The sequence below is a fragment of the Hyposmocoma kahamanoa genome, unplaced genomic scaffold (assembly GCF_003589595.1).
Source record: "Hyposmocoma kahamanoa isolate Upper Pololo Valley unplaced genomic scaffold, ASM358959v1 66, whole genome shotgun sequence".
NCBI classification, from domain to species: Eukaryota; Metazoa; Arthropoda; class Insecta; order Lepidoptera; family Cosmopterigidae; genus Hyposmocoma; species Hyposmocoma kahamanoa.
The window spans coordinates 10,371,815-10,393,081 of NW_020653854.1; the positions used below are offsets into that span (position 1 = coordinate 10,371,815).

Below are 21,267 nucleotides of genomic sequence, written 5' to 3' on the forward strand. Positions count from 1 at the left end.
AAATTTTTCATTTTCTGTTTATCGTAATAGAATTTTTGTTATAATAAACAAAAGTAAACCTTATACCATTGCAGTATGGTCGGCTTTGTTTTGGAGAACGTTAATAGGTGTTAATCATTCGTCGTCTCGTAGACTTTTTGCTATTGCCGCTACATGGCATTACATTGAATGAAATTTCGATGTAAAATCGATACGTCGCAACTTGCAATAATAGGTATTGAATTTTCAACAATACGCCATCGAGTAAAGTTTAAATTACATTAATAGTTCACAATTTGTTACATTTTTTTAAGTTAGAAACTACGACCAATCATTATCAAGATTTCATGGTGTTTAACATATGATAGTGTGAGTTTTGGCGACAGCAGTACAGATAGTAATCGAGGCTTCAGGCATTTATTTTTTTTTCTTCTGTGAAATAAACATCATGATATTCAATAAAATAAATATTTCAAGATATTTAAAGGGGTCAATCTGTTCATAAAAAAAACAACTGTTGCTTCCTAAACGTTCTAACGTTCGATATTATTTTCATAAAAAAAGAGTTGTGTTATTTTGGTGGAGCAGGATATATTTTGGTAGTGTTTTATAAATATTTAATATGAGACATACAGTGGTTTGAATTAATTATAATATGGGTGAGAAGTAAGCCCTAAAGTATGGTGAATAAAACAGTACAAAAACACATTTTTCTAAATTAAAGCATCCTAAAAATTTTGTTTACACAATGCAAAAGTAAGTAATAGAAGAAGGAAATATTTCGAATCAAAAGGTTGTTGTATACCACTGCTATAATCTGGATGTAATACATGTAGGTCAATGTCTGTGCCTACCGCGGCAGCACTTAAGATGGGCGTTGGTTTTCCTCTTAGCGACAACCCGGACGCTCGCCAAGGAAAAGTATTATCTACATCTTTGGAAGGTTAGTCTACTTTTATCTCTTTAAATACTGTGATTACAGAGCTATTAGTTAAAAGCTCACATAATCGCTTAACTAATTATAGATAGCGAAAACAAATTTTTTTATACATTTTTTCATATTTTTGTCTCAGACTACCTGGATGTAGAGCATGTGTGGGCATTGAATGAGGAGATCCCGGGTTCGATTCCCAGTGGAACCAATTTTAGCAACTTTTATAAGTTGGTGCCAGTCTGGGTGTTGCGGGTTGCACCCCAAAGTTAATTTCGTGGCTCTGGTACTCATAATACAGGGAATATCTTAGTTTGAGATTGGGTTAGTGTGTTGGTTATCTGGCACATTATTACTATTTATATACATAATTGAATATTACTATATTCAATTATATTATTATATATATACTATATTATATATACTGTATTACTAACATTTGTTTTTGATTCTAGCCTCTCCCATAGTCTAAAATATACATTGTTTTAAATGGGAGAGGTTATATTCTCCGGTAATGACACAGTCGGTTGGGGTCAAGGACTCAGGATCAAGAACAAGCGAACGATACGTGTCATATCGATCAGCACCGCTTTCTGCATTTTGGCTAGAAGTGGCACTCCAGAGAAATCCAATTATATCAAGTTGTTATTACAATTTTATTATTATTATACTGCTCAATAATTAATAGGGTTACCCATACTTTTCCAAAGTGATCCCTACCGCTCCCCAGTGGGCGCTGAATGAAGAGTCCTAGGTAGAGCCCTCGGAAGCAATTTGCCCCCAATTTATTGATGCTGTCCAGGGAGTGCTACCGCATTTAAAAAAAAACCTGAATTATCTATAGAAACTACTACATACTTACATATAATTTCTTTTCTTTGTGACGTGTTAAGTTAATATGGGCGTTGAAATTTTTTTTTTGCCTAAGTGGGCGGTGAGCCAAAAAGTTTGGAAATCTATGGGCTATCCTGTTGTTATTATTAACCTCTGTTTGTGAATAATTGAAATAATGAACGGTCCATTCGCTTTTAATTTTTTCCTATAACGTTAGTGTCCTTATAAAAATGGGAGTAATTTACTTAAAATCATTAGAAGGAATAGCGAAGTAATAATTATTTATTACTTAACCCTCACTGGGTTCGCCGAGTAGCAAATTAGTTTGTAGTTTACTTCCATTTTCATTAACATGTATTTTCGCTAAGTAACGCTTAAATCTATTAATTATCCCAAAAAATCCTTCTTTGTACGTGGAGCGCACTATAAGTTTCCGGAATGAATAAGAAAAAAATACTATAAATGGTCAGAAATGAATTTATTGTTTCTCAAAATATTCTCCGTTAGCGTTAATTCACTTGTGAACCAATTTTGAAAACTTTTATGCCACTCCTCCATGACCATCTCTGAAACATATTTTTCATACTCTTCAACAACCTCTTCAGGTGAAGAAAATCGTTGACTGCGTAACTGGTTCTTAATTTTTGGAAATAAGTAAAAGTCACAAGGTGCCAGGTCGGGACTGAACACCGGATGGCTCATAAAGTCAACGTTGTTCACCTTCAAAAATTTATTTGTCTGTCTGGCCGTGTGCGAACTGGCATTATCGTGGTGCAAGATGATACGGCGTTTATGGTTATTTTTACGGAGTTTGTCAATAACTTCCGGCAAACAAATGGTCGTGTACCAATCACTATTCACGGTACAACAATTCTCCAAAGCAACAGTAGCCACGTGTCTAGTTTAATTAAAAAAAGAAGTAATCATCCGCTTAGAGATACTTTACACGCGCGCCACTTTGGATAGTTTCGGCTCATCTCGAAACACCTACACGCTCGGTTGCTGCTTTGTTTTTTGATCGTAACTATAAATCCAAGTTTCGGCACCTGTTAACTATGTTGAGTGTGTGCGTGTGTCCCACATCAAATTTGACGCCCCTTCGTTGAATCTGGTAAGCATGGCATTGCACCAAGTGACGCGATCCGTTTTTTGAGCCTCAGTCAAATTGTGTGGCACCCACCGAGAGCACAGCTATTTCACACCCAAATGTTTGTGTAGTATTGACTGTATTTGACTCATGCCTAAAGATTCCCGAATGTCATGGTATATCACATGCATGTCTGTTTTGATCATACGGCGCACAGCATCTACGTTTTTGTTGTTCACAGCAGTGGACGGGCGACCGTCACGAAATTCGTCACTGAGATTCACATGACCGCGTTTGAATTCTGCAAACCAGCTATAAATAGTCGTCTTGCATGGTGCTTCATCGCCAAAAGCAGTTTGAAGTCGAGCGAAGCTCCGCTGAGCTGTTACATTACACTTAAAGTCGTAGAAAATCATACTACGAAAATTTTCACGAGTTAAATCCACGGTGAACTAGACAACCAATTTCTAAAATGATGCCACAATGTAAAAACAAGTGACAGTCAGATGAAACAAACTGTATTCTACAGCTAAAGAGTTCCATTTTCAAATGTTGTAATTACTTTTAAAAATTATTTATGTAAGTGACCAGTTCCGGAAACCTTTAGTGCGCCCTATGTATATTTTTAATCAATAGTAACCAAACCACATATTATCCTGAGTCATTTAGGTTATGGTAAGAACGAATTACAAAGAAGTTTAAATTCCTTGTATTGCATTAGCGACGACGGGCGCGTTGGCTGCGCGCGAGTGCGCTGTGTGCGCGCGCAGCAGCGAGCGACATTTGATGGCCGCCTGCGACACCTGCCGCCAGCACTACCATTTGCATTGCTTGAAGCCGCCTTTGCAGCGTCCGCCTAAGAAGAGCAAATTGTATGGATGGTACGTAATGTAATGTACCTAGACACATTATGGTCTGCAATAACGGATTGACTATTGAGTAGTATGGTATGTGGAATTGTGGATTATTAAAGCAAACACACTTTCAATTTTAAAAACCATGCCAAAACTTTTTCCACTTTTACAAAACCCTGCATTATAATGCTCATCACCCTGTACGTAAAGTCACATCATTTGTATGTAAAGTAAAAAAAAAAATTGTGGTAATTCCAAAGTTTACCTGAACCATGGACCAATAAATCAAGAGGACTGCTAATCTCTTCAGATTCTAACACTATATATTATGTATATGGCCGTGGATATCAACTAATTCCTCTATTAATATAAGTAGTCAGTTTTTGTTCCTTGTAATATTCAAATATTGACCATGTTTAAAATTATTTTACAAACTAATAATATATATATGTATGTGTGTGTGTTACAAACTAATTTATAAATTAACGCTTGCCAATATAGCTAGATGGTGCTAATCTTTAACAAAAGAAAACAGTAACCGAAATAAATTCTTTTTATTTAATTTTTTTTATCCGCGCTAGGAAAACCCTGTATCGCGGGTGCCATAGACACAAACATAGACAACCACAAATTACACCCAAACTCACAACAGAAATAAATTTAGGCTATACAAACATTTCTTCCGGGCTCGGAATTGAACCCGGAAACCTCTGCGTGGCAGACCAGTATGGTAACCGTTTAGTTGGACACGGAGCAGTTAGGTTTCGATTTATGTCAGTCCAATAAGCGCCATCTAGTTAACTTGTTTGTTATAATTAGAAATTAGAGTTGCTTTGATGAAATGACCCTCGTATAAGCAATATTTTTTTATGTCTCAAGAACGAAGACACGATATATAATTTAAAATAAAGTTGTATATTTTGTCTTTTTAAGTTTTTCTGTACTGTAAATTATTATTTTTAACAGGCAATGTTCGGAATGTGATAAGACGTCCGATTCAGAGCCCGAAGTAATGGAGAAGAAGGTACCACGTCGATCACGCATTCGATACAGCAAAGACGGAGCTATCATCCATGAACCACTAAGTCCTAGCTCCACACCAAATTCCCCGCCACCCAAACCGAAGCCAGAGAAAGTACATAGAGAAAAATCCATCAAAGTTGCCACTTCTTCGTCGGAAAATGTTTCACCGATAAAAGTGACGATAAAGCCGTTCGAGTTTAGCAGTGATGGAAACGAAAGTTCCGAGATCAAGATTAAGAAAGACAAGAAACTTAAAAAGTCAAAGTCTAAGGAACATCCCTCCACCTCGGGTGGTGAAGCAGAATCTCCTACTAAGAAACTAAAACGTAGTTTTACTTCTCCAGCGCTCACGAATACACCTCTAATGTCAATAACTCCTCTCGTTGCCGACAGTCCCAACGATTCCCACAACGAGAATTCGAATGCTTCAACCAACCTTATTACTGCTAAGTCGGACAACGTAACTCAAAACCTGTCTTTCTCTTCCCTATTAAACGAATCGAAGGAAAGAGACAGCAAGACTATCGAGACGTCCATTGAAAATACGTTGGCTAACTTATCTTCGGATATTGCTACGTATAAAGCAAATAGAAAGAGAAGGAAGGAGAAACACAGGTCAAGATATTCTCCAGATTTGCTGCGATCGCCGTCAAAATCTCATAAGCATAAACGGAAGAAGAAGACTCAAGATATGGAAAATCCAAACCCACCACATCCGAGAATAACAATCAAGGTAATTAGTTATTACTTTTAAAGTTACTTTATGAATCTAATAATAGCATTAGAATTGATTTTAAATTTCATAACGTGCTTTAAACAAAAAAGGAAAGGCAAATCTCGATAGTCTAAATGTATTTATGTAGTAATAAAGAATTTTAAATAAATTATTATTTAAAATTCTTTATTACTGCATTTCAGTTTTTTTAATGCGAAGGGGTTTTCTTATTTGTAATTTAAACTTTTAATACCATTATAGGTTTGTGAATTAACTAGTTATGTAGCCAAGGCAACTTCGAAAAGGTGTGAGCGCTCAACTAAAGTAATAATATTTAATGATGTTTTACAGATCAAACCGATCCCGAAGCCCGACGGCTCATTGGACACTCAGATGTTCTACGTGCCAACAGATAGTAACGACGGTCCTCCGCCTGCGGTTATGAGGAAACTTTCCAAGGCAAGTGCTTTTGTGTTTTTTATTTTTAATCAACTTCAAAAAAAAAAGTGTAGGTTTCGATTGTATGTATTTTTTATGTATGTTCACCCATTTTTCCGTCAATTGTGGACTGATTTTGAAAATTCTTTTTTTGTTTGAAAGGGTACTTTCCAAGTGGTTCCAATTGTCACTAAGTCAGAATCTGATCAGGTGATCTCATGGAAATCGAGCGAATTACTCAAATTTTATAGGCATATACTTACAATGTATTTGTTGTACATACTGTGAAAAATCAAAGGTTCTCGAATAATCGACGTGCACTACTTGCCTATATTTACTAAAAATGGAAAAATAAACAAATGTTAAAAAAATTGACCAACTTCAAAAAGCACAAGAAGTCACTAACTAAAAAGCGAAAAATTAAAAAAAAATACGGATTTAATCCGAACGACAACAATGTCCATAATACTTTTGATTTGTGTTTGTCCTATTTCGTTTTGTACATACTATTATATTATAATTACTTATTTTTGTTTGATTTTATTTTTTATAATAATAATAACGCACACACTCAACATAGCCCCGCACTAGAGAAACCCTGTGTCGCGCGTGTCACGCTCACACTCAACGCTCACACTCAACATAGCCCCGCACTAGGGAAACCCCGTGTCGCGGGTACCATGGACACACACACAGACAACCACAAATTACACCCAAACTCACAAAAGAAATAAATGTATCGGGAATCGAACCTGGGACCTCTGCGTGGCAGTCCGGCATGGTAACCGTTCGGTCACGGAGGCAGTCAATCAATCTTATCTACATTTATGGTTTATTTATACAATTACAACTTAATGTAATTATTCAGCAGCATGCCGAACAAGCGGCGAAACAGACTCCACCACCTGTGCTTGCTGTAGTTCCCCCGGCTGTGGAAACACCAGTACCAACTACGCCGGTAATCTAAGTTTTTTTAAATTATATAGAAAGTTCCAAACTGTGTCATACCTTATTATATAGTTCCCATGGTCCATGCCTGTTCGCTGGCTCCATGCCTGTTGGAACTTTCAGACATTGATGATTCTTAATGATGTCTTTCTTCGCATAGAAAAGAAGCTTCAGGCACGACCTTGCACGTTATAAATAAATTATAGGACTTAGAATTATTTTATTAGAATAAATTATTTTTCTTCCAAATTCTTTGATACAAGCTTTCACTACCTGAGGAAGGAAAATCTGTAGCAACTGTCACTAAGTCTAAGGTAAGGTATTAGTTTTTTCTAGTTAATTGATTGTTTGGGAATTTCTCTCTCTTCACCGCTCTTTGTCTCTTTTTTCTGCCCCCACTTTCCTCTTCTTTCCTTTGTCTCTCTCTTGTTCTCTCTATTTTTTTTGCAATTCATAACTATTGCGCAACACAGCGGAGGTCAAAGTTAACTTATAAATAAACGCATCTCAATTTAGTGATGGGAATACATAACTATATTTTGTCACTTTTGCTCACCTGACCATTACTGAAACAGTGTTTCCATCAGTCATATTTGCAGTGTCTGTTGAAATGGCAACCGATGCCTATAGACATTAGCTATACAAAGGAACTATCCGTAAAATCGCAAATTGTTGCTGGCCGGCTGGCTTATTTCGCTGGTTTTCCCTTTCTTTCAATCTCGAACACGGTAGTCTTGTTTTGCGGTGGAAATAGGTTATGCGAGAAGCTCCTTCTATCAACTAATAACAGCAACCCATCTTAAGAGCTTAAGATCTTCAAAGTAAAGATTTTTATTCTATAAAATAATTATTTTTAGAAAATAATACTTAAAAACTAAACGAATTACCAAGTATATAATTTATAAATATTACGTCAAATAGCCAGACATAAGTGTATCAGGAATGAGACCAGAATGCAAAAAGGAATTAATATTTAGAAAGGAATTACAACTAATCTTTGTTGTTGATATTGCCTAAAATTCTGTTTAGTGTGATTATTAATTCGTCCTAATTTTATTTTAATAATGTGGAGTTTTATTATTAATTATTCCTAATTTTACAGTAAAGTAAGGACATAGTGCCCTCAGAGTGATGCAGTGCCCTCACGGGGTGTTACATGTCAAGTGCCATTAGCATAAGAACACCAGTTGTATAACCATGTAACTTGCAAATAAAGATTATGAGTATGAGTACTAGCTATTATTGTATACTTATTTTTATTTTTATACGTAGCGGTCGCGTGTGGGTCGGACGCGGACGACGACAGGAGGCGACCCGACGACGCCGCCGGCCGCGCTGACGCCCATGACGCACTGTGACGTCTGCACTCAGCCCGGCGACGCTGCCAATCTTGTCAGGTGCTTTACCATTCCGAACTTCTATAATTCATGCGTAATACTTAGCGATTCCACTGCAGTTGGAGTTCAATAATTCCCTAAAGTCAGGTAATTTTAATATGATGCAGAACTGTGTAAAGTACATGAGATCTTGCCGCTATGTTCGATTTCGCGATTTTCGTTTCTCAGTAATCTAACCTGGCTGACGCTGCCTGCTTATACGGCAAACTTGACGTAAACCTGTGTATGTGTCACTACGTGGACTTGACATATAATCGTGTTATTACAGCCATAAATATCACAACCAGGTATTGACTCTTTCAAACCACTTTTTTTTAATGGGCTGCCAATATCAACCGATACAATATTGGAATTTGTAAAGATATCTTATATCTCATTGCGCGTGTTCTTAGTTAAAATTTGTAAAACAACTTTTATACTCGTGTAGATGTGACGAGTGCGCTAAGCGGTACCACTTCACTTGTCTAGAGCCTCCGCTTAACAAGAATCCGAAGAAACGCGGGTACTCATGGCACTGTGCTGATTGTGACCCAACGGTGAGTAAAGATTATTTTATACTTTATGTCAAGGCTGATAAGTTGGGTTTTGACCCTCGCCATATTGCTGAATTTTTGAAAATAATCTTTTGAAAAATGTCGTCAATAGTCAACTATAATATTGACTGAAAAATCTTTTTATGGGTATACCCGAATAACTAAAAAAAAAAAACCTAGCGCTAATCAACCTTGCATTTGCTCCTGATCTACATTTGAATTAGCGAAAGTTGATGTAACGTGTATGATGTGACTAGGTTGGCGTTCTTGATCAATATTAACTGACTGTATTCATCGAAACTTTATTTTATGTTTTATTAACTTTTATTTTTAATAACAATTTTATTTGTAATTTATTTTATTTTATTTCTCTTTTGTTATGCTAATTTCTTTTTTGTTTTACTTTAGCTTTATCTATTTTTTTTATTTCTTACTGTGTATTTTTGTGTTGTGACGTTTTATAATAAATGGTTTCTATTCTATTCTTGCACTGGCCCAAGTCTAGTGGCCGCCAAATACTAATAAGTTTCCGTTTGACAGTTTAATGACAACTAAATATGAATAAAAACAACTTCATACTTCAATACCTAAAAAATAGATAGCGCCCCAAAATATTCTTTATTTTTTTATATGAGAATTAATGTGTACTCTGTTGAGATTATAAAAGAAAGAAATCTAACAATGGAAACAGTAACCATAATTCCACACAAAACATCATAATTACAGACATATGGGACTTGTCTGGTCTAGATTTACATTTTTTTATAACGTTAAGTGACGCGACGAACAAATCAACTGCCTCTGTGGCCGAACGGTTACCATGCTAGAGTGCCACGCAAAGGTCCCAGGTTCGATTCCCGGGCCGGGAGAAATATTTGTATGGCCTACATTTATTTATCTCGTGAGTTTGGGTGTAATTTGTGGTTGTCTATGTGAGTGTCCATGGCACCCGCGACAGAGGGTTTCCCTAGTGCGGGGCTGTGTTGAGTGTGTGCGTTATTATTATTATTATAACGCGTGCTACCGAAGCGATTTTCAGTCAAACTACTTGATCATATAGTTGCCGCTGCGACCGTCTGCAATTTCACCGAGAAGCGCGAACCTAGACGCGTGTTGTTTACATCAACTCTTGATAATTCATAGTTATATACTGTCTTATTTTTTCCAATAAATCTCACAGTAGACCACTCTTTACAGGATGTCGAAGAAAACAAGTAAACATAGGATCTAACAACCTGCAAGATAAACAACTTACAAGTATTTTTTAAACGTATAAATGCGATTTGACGTGAAATGATGGAATTTTTTATCTATTCTACTTTATTGTAGTAATTTACGTTTACGTAGAGCATTAAATGTGTAAGTAAGGAAACTGCTAATTATTTTATTTAAAAATCTTCATTTCTCTCTACTTCATCACGGCTATGTTAATTTCAATAGAAATATAACCCAGCATGTAAAGTACTAAAGATAGTCAAGTTGAGTCGTTACTGTTATGAGTACTGTGTGAGATAGAACTGTCATATTTATTTGATATAAGCAAATATTTACATGCCTACATCAGGCGCATTGACCGTATGGTAAGCTCCTGAAGGCAACTTCATAATGGAGAGACCAAAATCACGTTACATACGTCGATTACGTCAACACTATTTGGAGGACGGGCAGAGTGTACCTACACCTTGTTTCCCAGCTATCATCTTATCCCACTTTACCCTATAATGTTGTCCCTTGTTGCCGTTATTCTCCCTTTTAAATTTCGATTAAATAATAACAAGACCGAAGGAAAAACCTCTGAAGATAAGGATTACGATTCAGAAAGGAATAATTTGTTATCTCACCCATCATGGGCCACAAGAATAGGGCTAGAGTCCTAGCTAATATTTTTTCATAGACGATACAGCCGCTATTCAAAAAAGAACAGATGCTGCAAATTTACCATAGCAACAACCGACCACGATATGAAGTTTTTTACGAGTTGGATGTAAGCTTGGCTCAGCGGTAGTAGAGCCCCGAAACTTTGGAAAACTTGTCTTTGTTGAATTGTACTTGGTAAGTAGGGTTGCATAAGTACTCCGATGGTAAATAACAATCTACCGTAGTGGCACAATCGTGCTTATGAATTTACTGTCATAATATTTCATGTGGACCTCAGAACAGTAGGTTGTATGGTGTCTAGGTAAATACTCATTCAAGGAACAACTTACTTTAGAAAGAGGACCCCGTTCAATTGGTGCTACTATTTATTGACTTGACGGTAGTGTTTATGTGTCAGTACACGAAATTAGATCTTGAAATTTACTCGACATGGCGCGGTTTCAAATTAATTCGTGAACAGGGCTAAGCTGCAAATCTTTTTGTTAGAAGATAATGTACAAGTATTCAGTTAATTGCGTACATCCAAAGGAAATTGATTCCTCCCGAAGGAGGTGACTCCACTACTATAGGGACCTCTACTATTGAGATCCCTTTGAGTGTAACGCAATCAGTTTAACACTCTGTATAATATATATAATCCCAGCACTATTGATAACCAATTCGGTTCAAATCACGTCTCTTATAGAGAAATTGTAAAGGCTCCATTCTAATAACATTGAGAGGCTCTTCCGAAGTTAGATAATCATTCGTGCGAAGCTACGACGACGCCCCATTGAGTAGATTCAGTAAGCACTGAGTCGGCGCCAATAGGAATAATAAACAGGTGACTTGTTTCTAGCCATTTTAATGTAAAGAGAATGTTTCGCAATCTAATCCCGACTTTGTACGGGCACGTTTATTATAATAATTGGCACTTTTTATGAAAAAACAAGCGACCTTCAAAGTTCGTGGAATTACATCTATTTGCCAAGTTATATTGAAATCTGTTACCGAAAATTGCGCGAGACCGGATTCATCCCCTAGTTTGCCACCCTTGGAGGAATATATTTTTCAAATTTAAATGGAACTAATACTGAGGTATATATATATGTACCCTCTTTACAACAAAAAAATAATCATCAAAATCACACACAAAAAACATACACAAAAAAACAAAAATAAAAATACAGTCGAATTGCGAACCTCCTCTTTTTTTAAATTCTGTTAAAAATGGTTGTTTATTTGAAAAATCGTTGATGTTATCGGGTTGGTTAACTGAAACTAGTAGGTATTTTCAAGTATTATTCTTGAAGTATACAAAATACGCACCGGAGGGTCCCGAGGCCAGCTGTTTTAAAATGATTGTTCCTTTAGTACAGAGCAATACAATAGTTCATTTATATCTTACAAACAGCACTTTCCCATGCTAAATTCAAACCTTATTACGTTAAAATACCAACCTAACATAATTGAAGAGCGATTACATGACATTTTCCAGTCTTCTATTCTCCGTAAGTTCCTAACAAGTTATAAGTTTGCCAGTCCAAATATTTATTACCGTATTCAATGGGCCAAGTTATCGTCGCACGGCACATTCACGCTTCTGGAGTTGAGTTTGTTCCGTGCAAACTTCTGCTGAACTGCATAATTTCATATGACAAACTTGTGTAAGTGGGTTGTTTGCACCTACTAATTATATTTTTGTACATTTATTTCGCTTGGCAATTCGCCTAAGTTGACTTTACAATTCATAAAATTTAAAACAGTTATCACAAAATGATCCGGCTAACTAATATATGTCATAAATACACACCTACCTATTCAAGTACCTATTCAATTGGGGAGTATAAAAATTTTGTTCCTGTTTCCCATACAACCTGTTTAAAATGATCGTCGTCCTTCATTCAAGTCATAAGTCGTTTACGTACAAAAATTTGTCTCGCGTATTTAAGGAATAAATCAAAATTGTTTCAAAAACTTGCAGCTATTCCTCTTATTCATCTTCCGTGACTGTTACCGCAACCTTGACAAACAATTTTAAATTAAGGCGAAGTATTTCAACGCTAGCTTAGCTTTTAGGTGGTGAGGTTTAAGGAGAAAATTGTACACAGATCCGATGACGACAAGCGCCCGATGGCGACTGACGGGTCAGCGGCCGGCGCAGCGTGTGGTTAAGCCGCTGGGCAATTCGCAAAATTTGGGATAAATATAAATTTAATAACTAATAGATAGGGCTTTAGTTGAAAACCAAAATTTAGCAGGTTCTCTTAATAAAGTAAGTTAAAGAGAAATGTCTCCATGTAAAAATGTGGTTTAGACTTTTTTAGCCTGTTTTCAGGATTTTATATGATCGGATGAAGTACATTCTATCGTGTAACAAATTAGCACATTATTTATATCCTTAGGTGTATCGTATATTTTAAGACAATTATTGAATTGTAAATACCTAAACCATTTCATCTAGCAAAACAGTTTTTCCTCCTTCTCCCGTGACTCGCCTTTATAATGTTTTAAGTGTGCGTATAAGAGCGCGCGCGCGCGCGCGCGTGTTTGTGTGTGAGAGCGTATACATACATACATATATATATATATATATATATATATATATATATATATATACATTCCTCGACCTCAATCACCCTGCTGCTGCGTTTGGTTTATAGGCGGGTTCTTGCCTAACAAGGGTGTTTCTGTGCGCCGTCTCGCACTGTTACACAGTAGCTAACAATTAACTTACACAGAGTCATAACTATAATATACAAGATATTTTGGACGGTGTTCTAATAGGATTGTATACATTTTCATAACGACAATTAGTTTGCTCACCCTATAGCACCCATCGACATTGTTGTGTCAGTTCTCAAAATCTAACTGATGTTTTAAAAAAAACTGAAGCTTATCTAGCGCGCCAATCCCAATGACTAATCGTATGCCAATCTCGTGTTGTTATGTGATTATTTAAACCAATAGAAAACTCGTCTTATTCACAATAAAATTTAGCTCATTATGAATACAGTATTGCATTAAGTACAATAAAGAAGTATTTCGGTTTGGACCGCTGCTGTTTATGAAAAGCAGGCTGACCTATATCACCAGTTGAAATGTGAAAATACAAAGGAGGTACATAGATATTGTTATGGTATGTCTTGGTATTTTTTGGAACTTTACATGATTTCGTGAAAAAACGTAAAACGCATATACAAACCTACCTTAAACCTACCTTATCATATGAATATTAAATAAAGTCCTCGTAGCGGGTGCTTCAAAGGTAGATTTAAATTGAGGAAAATCATATTTTGCCGGATACGAGTTATTTTACACATCGCTGTCTTATGGAATTATCAAGTGACAAATTTTAATTGACAGTTACATAATATTCATGGCAATACTAGCGGGGTATGCAAATTTGTAACACGAAGGGCATAGTAGATATGATAATATTATAGAACATCCCTATTCTGTGCTAACATAATATTAAACCTTGTTCAGATTGACAGTACGGAAAGGGAGGTATGGTTTTACCTTGATAGAATTAGAAACTAGTGGTTACCGAAAGCGTTCAAAATTGAAGTAGGTATTCTCGTACCGTTCAACGGTTTTTAAACCGGGATCATGAGTGCTCTGACTAGGTAATGTGCTTGCACGTTCGCGGATCGTGCAACGAGAATGGGCACTTATCTTGTTAAATTAATAATCGATTCCTCGGTGGAGAGCTTTTCTTTGCACATTTTCACGCTTTTATCAAACGTTGATTAAATTCAAACGTTCTTTCTAACACTCTCTTTTTAACAACTTACAATTATGATAAATAAAACTATTTATCATAATTGTAAGATTTTGTAGTGTCTGTGGCTAATGCCACAAAACTACGGCATCGGCTAATGCGATGCCGATATACTAATGGTTGGCTGACGATTGAATATGGTTTAGTACCTTGATAGCTATAAATATGTAGGTATGCTAATTGTGTCAATTATAAATCTCGTTAAATTCGGTATGAATTCCCAGAGACATGATGTGTGATATGTGGAAGGGGACAAATTAACTACCGCTGTTCATTACCGTTTTACATTTTGTTAACACGACTTGAATGTTAACTTCAATTAGACCTGAATCGAAACTCATTCACAGATTCGCACAAAATTACTTCCGGAGTTCACGCTTCACGACTGTTCATTCAATTTATTAGTAAAACGTCATTCATTTGCTATTAGGCATCGATAGAGTTAGGAATATGGCTTCTGTTTGTTTGTGGAATATGTTTTTGTTTATAATGGTACGTGTGTTATTTCTTCTCCACTCATACCCTTTTGATTGGCATCATAAATATATAGGATTTTTTTTTCGGAATATTTTTTCCACATTTGTTCGTTTCGATTCTCAGTTGAGTTAAAACTATACCAAAAATGTGTTCACAATGAAATGAATGAAATGAACCAGCACAAAAAATGCCGTGCTGGTTCATCTCATTTCATTGTATGTATGTGGGGTCAAGGTATGTGACGAAAAAAACGGCAATACAAAAGTTGGTCAAATTTCATAAAATATTTCTTCGTACAAAATCATCATCATTAACCCATTACGTCCGGATGACTTAAAGTAAGTTTCCAGTTCCTAATATAATCTTTTATTTTTTTCCATCCTCTAAGGAATATAATGGAGCAAACTAGTTTATCGTTTTTGAATCTGACAATGACAGCTAATTAACAACAACAAGTCTAAACAAAGTTGAAGTTGAAGTAAACCATTTATGTGTCTAAACCCAAATAACAAGGGCACAACATTGTATTACATTTCGAGGAATAGAATTTACGTGAACGAAGAGATCGAGACACAGTTTTGGTTTCGAGTTGGTGACTAGTTGCATGGTTACAATGTTGTTTAAGTAGCCAAGTTCTATAATATAAAATGAACGGAAGATGTACAACAACATATTAAATTATAATTGGACTTCTCAATTTCAAGATATGTAATATTAATAATTAATAGTATGTACTCCAACGGGAGAACGGTAGTTGGAGAGTTCGCACTAACGCTGAAATAGAAGACCTCGCCGTCGCCCAGTCAAACATCATCAGCGAAACCAAAGCGCACAGACTTCGCTGTTTCGGCCATTTAGAAATGATGGGAGAGGATCGGAACGTGAAGAAAGCTTATCTGGGTCGACCTACTGGACGAAGACCGGTGGGTCGTCTTAGGTATCGCTGTAGCGACGACGTGGAGGCGGACCTGCGCCAACTACAAGACATCAATTGGCGAGAGATTGGGCAGGACCGAAGAAAGTGGCATCATCTCGTTTTAGAGGCCGGGACACATTTTGGGTTGCTGAGCCAGCAGAGTAGTAGTAAGTAGTTACCTACACCACAGAATAAACACAATCATATATACGTATTAGAGTACCTACGATATTTCCCATGAGTTGAATGTTTACACTGTCACAAACGTTTGTTTTCAACTAGCTGGTGCTCGTGATTTCGTAATAAGTAGGTACTTCGAGTAGCCCACTGTACTATACAAATTTTCATAGTTTTTTGGTTCTCCATGCAAGCTTTCGTCCCCTATTTCACCCCTTTAAGATTTGTTTTTGTGACAAATAGTAACCTATGGCCTTCTAAGTCCTATCTATCTCTATACCAAAATTCATCAATATTGCGTGAAAACAGACAGAGTAATGGCGCATTTACACTGAGTCGTCTGCCGAATCAGTAGAATTCTTCCCCCTACCGAAGACGACGCAGTCGACTCGCTGTTTATACCGAGTCCTATGTCGCCTTCGCTGAAATTGCGTCAGTGCCTAGAAATTGTCACGATGAACCGTCGCGTGCTCCAAGAGGATTGAAGCAGTTTGCGACGTGATTACAGAAATGCTACTAAGTCAACATAAGTTGACAAGTTCCATGTACCTGTAATTACACCAGCAGCACCCTTACTCTTCAAAACTGGAACGCGGTAATGCTCATTACTGCTTGGAGGCAGAAATAGGTAAGGTGCTACTAAAAACAATAAGCAAACAGGACGAACCCAGTCGGCTCACTGCCTCATACGTCGAGCATGCAACTTGGTGAACCTCCGGAATACTATGCAAAGCGTAACAATTATGGCAAATTTCACTCATCTCATCTCACTCAGCCCTATGTTCAACAGAATATTTAACACTAAGTGCACGTGTAACTTTAGGTATGTTTGAGGTGAGATAATGGAGGTTGCTCGCCGGTCGGATGGCGCAACGATCAGCGCAAAATGGCTGAAATTTGCCGCTTTTGAATATATCTATGTGCACAAGTGTATTGTGGTACCCTGATGGTGAGATTTTATTTTATTTCTACCACTTTAGTTTCACCCTACGTCCAGTCGTCGGACTCGAAATCAGAGATTTTTTCTGCTGTGGTGTTTGCTTTATTAATATTGAATCTTGCTCATAACGAGTGTGTTTGCTTTACCTTCACTCCACTTCCATACCTCCCCACAAGATGTAGAGATATCCATGTTTTACAGCAAACTATAAATAGTGTTAAAACACACTTGGGTGAAGTTGCTAATAATAATATCTCTGTTACCGATTTCTTATATGGGTTATTCTACGTCCACCCGAAATTTATTTCTACCCAAGAAGTGTTTGTAATTCAAATTGTATTAATCTAGGTACATGGGCATCGTAACACATTTCATTTTGTCGTGTTCACAATTACTCCTGTCTGATAGTAGAAACTAAAAAATAGTTTTTTCTTTTAAAATATTTTACTCTATCAGTATTTTCAGTATTTTAGTATCGAGTCCTTAGGTTTTCGCGATTGTTACACATAGGGAATGAAACTATTTTTTCGGATTTAAATCGCGTATATTCGTTTTTTCAAACAAAACCAATGTTTCGGGCCCTTTACAGGTCCCATGGTCACGGATGACTATAGTATATATTTTAGTAGTTTACTGAGTAGCATACTTGTGTATGAATAAACACACAAATTAAAGAAATTTGGATTTTAATTTTATATTTTTATATTTGGCTCTTTGGTAGAATGGCCCCTATTGAACCCGCACAGCGAAATCATTAAAAAGATTACAGGTAATCTTGATCATAGAACTTTTTTCAAATTTCATGTGAACACGCTGTACGAAGTTTCAAAAAACCAATAACTTTACCAAGTAGTTGTACTTTTGTAGCAGTGTAGCTCCTTGTTGGGGTTCGTTCAGGGAACTACACCTTAAATACACCAGAAATAGGTTTTTCTGGTATATTACGTATGTATTATATATACACTATTGTAATAGCAGTGCGATATGTTAATTATTTTCGATACTTTTCGATGTAGCGTTCTTAATTTCAGGCGAAAACTTAAACTAGATAATATTTATTTCATGGGTAAGCAAATTTCATTTTACTACTAATTTATAAGGCAAATTCCCCCGAGAAGAATGAGTATGAAACTCTAGGGGCTACTCTTTGTAAATAAACATTTGTATACATTTACAACATTTCTATCAAAGATCAAGACAACATATAAGAACTAAACGGGTCACTACCATTACTTTTTGTCGTTCAAGTGCGAAGAAGCTGTATAATAAATGTTTAGTGTAATGTAATGTTTTTGTTTGACCTTATAAACTTTTATAAATTGCAAATTTTGAATATCAACGGGAATCTTGTTGTAATAGCGTATATTTACTTTGACCCGTACTCTAAATTCTTTACATATATTTTGTGGCACTTCAATATAATTTTAATCTATAGTCATTCCTCCACTGCGGCCATCCCTTATAATTTACGCTATATAAGAATAATAAAGCATAATTATATTGTCCTAACCGAACCGTAGCTTCTATTACGCGTTGACAGAGTCAATTATTCAGTTTGACGGTGTGAAATCAGGTCGGTCCAGCCAGGTAGCCTCGTTAGTCCCGCCGCCGTGGTTCCGTTATTAAATTTGTCACTTCTCTTATTCCGAATTTTCGCTGTGTTGTCAACATCCTCTTCGAAAAATATATGGCGACACTTTACAATTTGTAGTAACTTTCTATAATTGCAAAAGATATTTTCGTCAACTTCTTGCAATAAGCCGACGTTTTGTTGATGATTATTTCTTTATAATTTATTTACAGTTAACTGTTATTATGTTAAATTAAATATAATAAAAATTGCTTATTAGTCTCGTAAAAAGGCTTTATTGTAATTAGTTGTAAGGTTTTGTTTTTCTTTATAATAAAATTTAAAAGTTCTATACGAAACATACCTATAAGATACAAAAGCCGTATTACAAAACACTACTGAAAAATTTAAAAACGTTTTGATTCTTTTTATTACTATTTATTTATTCATTAGAAGCACAAAACAGTTTACATTCAATGGTACTCCTATCTGTATATTACAATTTTTGGTTTTAATGTGGAATGTAAACCTGTCGAACCCCTAATAATCTATTTGGTTCTCAGTAGATCAATGTGAAGAAAGGAGTTGAACAAATTTAGCCTTTAACCTGTGAACCGTTAAATTCACTTTAGCTTTCGTATCGAGACACTTTTTAAGCCAATTTGATCTTTGATCACATTACACAAATACAAATTTCAACTAAAAAGCTGAAATTCCTTTACACTTTTTTGTTGAATGCGTAAGGAGGCTCTCAGAACCGAAAGGTCGACTGGGGTCGGTCAGGTATCTTGAGCATTGACTGCATATATTATGCAAGTAAGCATACAGTTTCTTCCATATGTGTATATGGATAAAAACAATTACAAAATTTTAAAAACTAGTGAAAATAAAAATGTAAATTATGACTAATAGGAAAACTAGGCGAAGTAATTTTGAATTTAAATCTATAGATGTTGTCGTGGAAAACATCAATACGACCTATCAGATTCTGATGTTGTAATTCATTACAGCGCACATTAAACTGTATACAGTCGTAACAGAAAAAAAGTGGACAACCGATAATTATTATGTAAAAATAATCCCGTTATTCGCACTAGGATTCATTCAGTTTTTTTTAAATTTTCAAATTGTGATTTCTCAATTCCATCCTTTCTTAGTTACGACAGTATTTGGTTTCATGTGCGATAGGTTCTGCACATCCTCGTCAGTGTCAAAATAAATGTGAATGTGTATGTGTGAATAAATGTTTAAAAAAAGACACAAATTTTATGAAAAACACAACTTTGAACAGACAGATCGAAAGAGCATGAAAATTTTAATCTAACCCGTTTTTGATAATATTGGCTTTTCTGCCCTAGCTTCCATGTACGGACAGCGGCACATCAGATTACACATTTTTGCTTCGAAAATTACCTCCATTGCAACGGAACAAGATACATCAGTGTGTAGCTTGATGTGCTGGCGTGGTACCTAGTATCGAATAACGTAAAATAAGTCAACATATCAAAGGCTTTTCGCTTAACAAGCTTTCTACTGACCAATTTATAATAATTACACAACCTTTGTTTCAAGTGTACAATAAAACCATGAAAGTAAAAATGAATTCAAACAAAAAATTAATACATGGATCCCAGGCCGTATCAAACTAAAACGAGAAAAAAAATTTCTATTGTTGAGGAGTTTTTAAAAATGCAACCGTGGGTATTACGTTTTCACGTAATACATGAAACAGTTGAAAGGAAAATGGTATGGAGAAATACAGAAGAATCTTTCCACAGATCACATAATACTAGTAATGAAACCCAGGTACTACGTACTTCAACTTAAAATCACCATCAAGGAAATTTATAACAACCATCAACAGATTACGCCTTGGACATAGAAAATTCGCAGCTCATTTGAATAGATTAAAACTTAGATATTCAGCCACATGTGAACATTGTATAATACTGATAAAGCCTCTCTTGATCACTTACTTCTACATTGCCCTGCCTTCAGTGTGCAAAGACTGCTTCCTATTGTAAGCGACATATTAGACATATAAATAATTTTGTCCTATTGTAATTATATTTTTGTAATATTAGAGCACTATTTATATTAAAGAGTATATTTGGTCATGAGTATTGTTTCCGTTGCTACATTGTTAGGTTGGTAGCGCCAGTAGCTTTAGTTGATGGCGCCACAATACACTATATTGGTGGCGCCAAAAATGCAGCCCTACCAAAAAGCTCCCACCATACTGCTAACGTTTCTTAATTTGTGATACTCGATTGCTCGACATTCTGTTTGTTGGAGTCTCAGAGGACAGTGCCTCTCATCTTGCTTTACCGTGCCATTTTATCATGCAAAGTGTATAATAGTAATTAGTCTTCATACCAATAAACGAAGAACACAAGGAGTTGGAATTTTATTTCTGAAACTTCCTAATAGTTTCAGAAGTCGGATAGAGGAAGTCTACATAGGACTTTCACCACGCCTACAAACGTAAGTCTTTGTTTAATTAATATCGTATATTTAAAAAAAAAAGGAATATTTTAAACACATTTTAAATTTACTACCTCAAATAATTTTTTTTTTTTGTTGTGTAATGACATAAAAGTTTCGATCTGCTATTCCTGTTCATACTCCTTGCCAGGGCTACTCCCTGGAGGTGGATGGAATTAATTTCGGATTGTGACTTGTTACTACACACCTACTAATGGTCCTAATTACACACAGTTACTTAATAAGGAATGTAATGGCATATTAAGTCATATATCCGTCATTTCTATTCGTACGCCTTGCCAGGGCTACTCCCTGGAGGTGGA

The 21,267-nt window shown here is 35.9% G+C and overlaps 1 protein-coding gene across 5 annotated transcripts in view; it reads left to right on the plus strand.

Annotated features, from left to right (window-relative positions):
• LOC113231611 (PHD finger protein 14) overlaps positions 1-10,093 on the plus strand; it is a 21,282-nt gene extending 11,189 nt beyond the window's left edge. Inside the window, exons 13-21 of one of the 5 annotated variants that reach the window (XM_026466014.1) lie at positions 873-922; positions 3,553-3,712; positions 4,652-5,441; positions 5,775-5,882; positions 6,730-6,819; positions 7,073-7,123; positions 8,082-8,206; positions 8,634-8,742; positions 9,937-10,093. In XM_026466014.1, the coding sequence (XP_026321799.1) occupies positions 873-922; positions 3,553-3,712; positions 4,652-5,441; positions 5,775-5,882; positions 6,730-6,819; positions 7,073-7,123; positions 8,082-8,206; positions 8,634-8,742; positions 9,937-9,957 (1,504 nt within the window). In that variant the 3' untranslated portion in view covers positions 9,958-10,093. Of the gene's footprint in view, positions 1-815; positions 923-3,552; positions 3,713-4,651; positions 5,442-5,774; positions 5,883-6,729; positions 6,820-7,072; positions 7,124-8,081; positions 8,207-8,633; positions 8,743-9,936 lie in introns of all 5 variants that reach the window. The other 4 variants (XM_026466009.1, XM_026466010.1, XM_026466012.1 and 1 more) reach the window with 4 other exon arrangements.
• The last annotated feature ends 11,174 nt before the right edge of the window (positions 10,094-21,267 follow it).